The sequence below is a fragment of the Nannochloropsis gaditana genome (assembly GCF_000240725.1).
Source record: "Nannochloropsis gaditana CCMP526 unplaced genomic scaffold scaffold521, whole genome shotgun sequence".
Lineage (NCBI taxonomy): Eukaryota > Eustigmatophyceae > Eustigmatales > Monodopsidaceae > Microchloropsis > Microchloropsis gaditana.
The window spans coordinates 7547-9987 of NW_005803432.1; the positions used below are offsets into that span (position 1 = coordinate 7547).

Consider the following 2441-nt stretch of genomic DNA (forward strand, 5'->3'; position numbering starts at 1 on the left):
TTGGACGTCATACATCAACCTCATAGATTTGTCCTTGTTCCTTTTCTCCTTCCCTCCCTCCCTTTCTCCCTCCCACCCACTTCGTCCGACCCGCCCAAGCGCGCGAGGAAAATGGCGATGATCAGGTTCGCGATATGGGCCACGCCGGCCCCGACACACTGCTTGCTGCTGTCAAGCACCCACACCATGAAGGGCCGAGGAGGGTGCTCTCGGTAGCGTTTTACCACCAAAACGCCGAGCGAGAGGCAGGCAAGGAGGAATTGCTGTGGCGGCAAGGAGGAGTTTACCGAGGGGGGGGGAGAGGGAAAATTGACGAACCAGAAAAAAAGTCAGTTGTGCGAAAAGACACAGAAAAGGACAGCATGAGAACATGATAAAAATATGTGGAGTCTGGGGTCGAAAACTTGGATAGTATGACAAGTAGGTCCAGGCGGATCGACTGGTACGAAGGACAGACACGCGAGAGCTAAGGCTATACGGACTTACTATGAACATGTCGAATTCCCCAGTTACCAACTTCGCACCGCGTCCACGTATTCATTCATAAGAGAAAAAAATGAAGTGCATGAAGTGAGATAGGTCGCCTGGGGGGAACTGGGCCCTTCTGTAAATCATGACTTTAAGAACTTTCGTACCGTGCAATGTGCAACGACAACGTCCTCCATGGGGTCGCTGCCATTTGCGGCCAACCTGTCTGCCTCGCGCCCTTCCAGCCCCATGTCTATCTTCAGGCACGTCAACCTCGGTGATGGTGCACGTGGAGCTCAATGTCGTTGCGTTCGAAGTGACGAATGTAACTACTCCTGTTTACTGGCACGCTGCTAAATCGATCTTGAACCCTTTTTGTCGATGATCCATGTGGAATCTCACCCCGTAGCGGACACTCATCAATCCCTGCTCCTGGTCTACTTGGGTGGTGGGTGTGAAAGACACGTTCTTAGTTGAAAGAGAGGCAAAAGGCACTTAGTCATGTTTCTATCGCTGTCCTTTTTGGCGTGCCGCTAGGGTCGCCTGAGGCGCAGGGGAGACAAAGGGCAACGCCGGGGTCGGGGAAAACGAAGTGGTCAAATGTCAAGATCGGCCGTGCTTAAGGCGACATCCGCGTCAACGTGCATTCTCGGGACATTGTAGATGCTGTAATGATTCACTTGGTGCGAGACAGGGCTGCATTTGCGGGTGAATCGTGAGAAAGGGTGGGTGCTCGCGTGGATTCAGCCTTGAGACCTCCGCTAGCACCGACGTAATCCATCGAGGCACTCCAAGCCCGGTAAAAATATGCACAAGCTTTCCGTGTTGCATTCTTACGTTGGAGTGAGGACTTCTGGAAGAGTAAAGGCTTCACGCTTGGCTACTGCATTGAAATGGTGACTCGTGTTTGGCTAAAAGTGCGGTTTCGTAGCTATTATACGAGCATCACTCCTCCGTTCCTGCCATGGTAGCTCCCTCTCTTCTTTTCTCTCCACTCATGTCTCTGAAATCAACCCTAACGACTCATAGGGTCGTCTCATACTTCCTGATAGCAGTCTTGGCACGGTAGCAATGGTAAGTGTAGCTCCCTCGTGTCGATTTTCCTTCTTTCCTGTCCCACCCCTCGGGACGGACCCTGGCGTCATACCACGCGCTCACCACCGCTTCTCCCCACTGCCGGCATTCAGGCGGACGAAGAGCCCGTCGACACAATGCCTGCGATCAGGGAGGCTGTCAAGCCCAAATGTGCGGCCGATTGGAAAGACTACCAGGTGTGTGGGCAGGCCGTGACTCGGAGGGAGAGGACCCTTGCATGAATGGAAGAAGGACGTGTATCTCAGCTGGCTGGAAGCCTTGGAAATGGCTGGATAACTCATGTGGGCCGATCTTAAAAATGCTTTGAGAAACGGAGCCCTCTGTTGGTTTGAGAGGCGGTCTCGATGTAAAGCTGTCAGCTTCAGGGTTTAATGGGAGTCACGTCTTCTTCCCCCTCTAATCCTCGAACCCCCCCTCGCTTTCTCTTTCCCTGCGACTTTCGTCACGGCACTCATGGACCTCTGAAATCCCGTCTTATGTGCTCCTTTCCTCACTCCTCGCCATGCCCTCAGGGGTGCGTGTATCGAATCCAAAGTCGAGGCGATGGGACTTGCGAGCCGCAATACATGGAGTGGCTGAAATGCATCGACAAGCACGTGCGTGGAACTTCCTTTCACTCTCCCTCCCTCCTCCCTCCCTTCTCTTAATCATCTTCCCCTGCTCGCGGTCCCTCCTCCACGGCGTCCGTCCACCCCCCCCCACTCGGACCGTTGTATCACCTTCCTGTGTCGTCTCTCCTATTCACATGCCTTGCCCCTCTCTCCCATGTCTCTATCCCCACAGAGCGCAAAGCAAGTTCTGAAAGTACTGAAATAGGAACGGTCGCGAGGGAGGGAGGGAGGGTGAATAATCTGTTTAATGATCACACGAATAAGATT

The 2441-nt window shown here is 53.4% G+C and overlaps 1 protein-coding gene across 1 annotated transcript; it reads left to right on the forward strand.

The window, feature by feature from the left end:
• Window positions 1–1493: 1493 nt before the first annotated feature.
• NGA_0210600 (uncharacterized protein) lies at window positions 1494–2379 on the forward strand (the record flags this gene model as incomplete). Its single annotated transcript, XM_005854392.1, has 3 exons — window positions 1494–1542; window positions 1656–1739; window positions 2347–2379. Exons 1-3 carry the CDS (start codon window positions 1540–1542, stop codon window positions 2377–2379), a joined length of 120 nt encoding a protein of 39 aa, XP_005854454.1. The 5' UTR covers window positions 1494–1539.
• Between the last annotated feature and the right edge of the window lie 62 nt (window positions 2380–2441).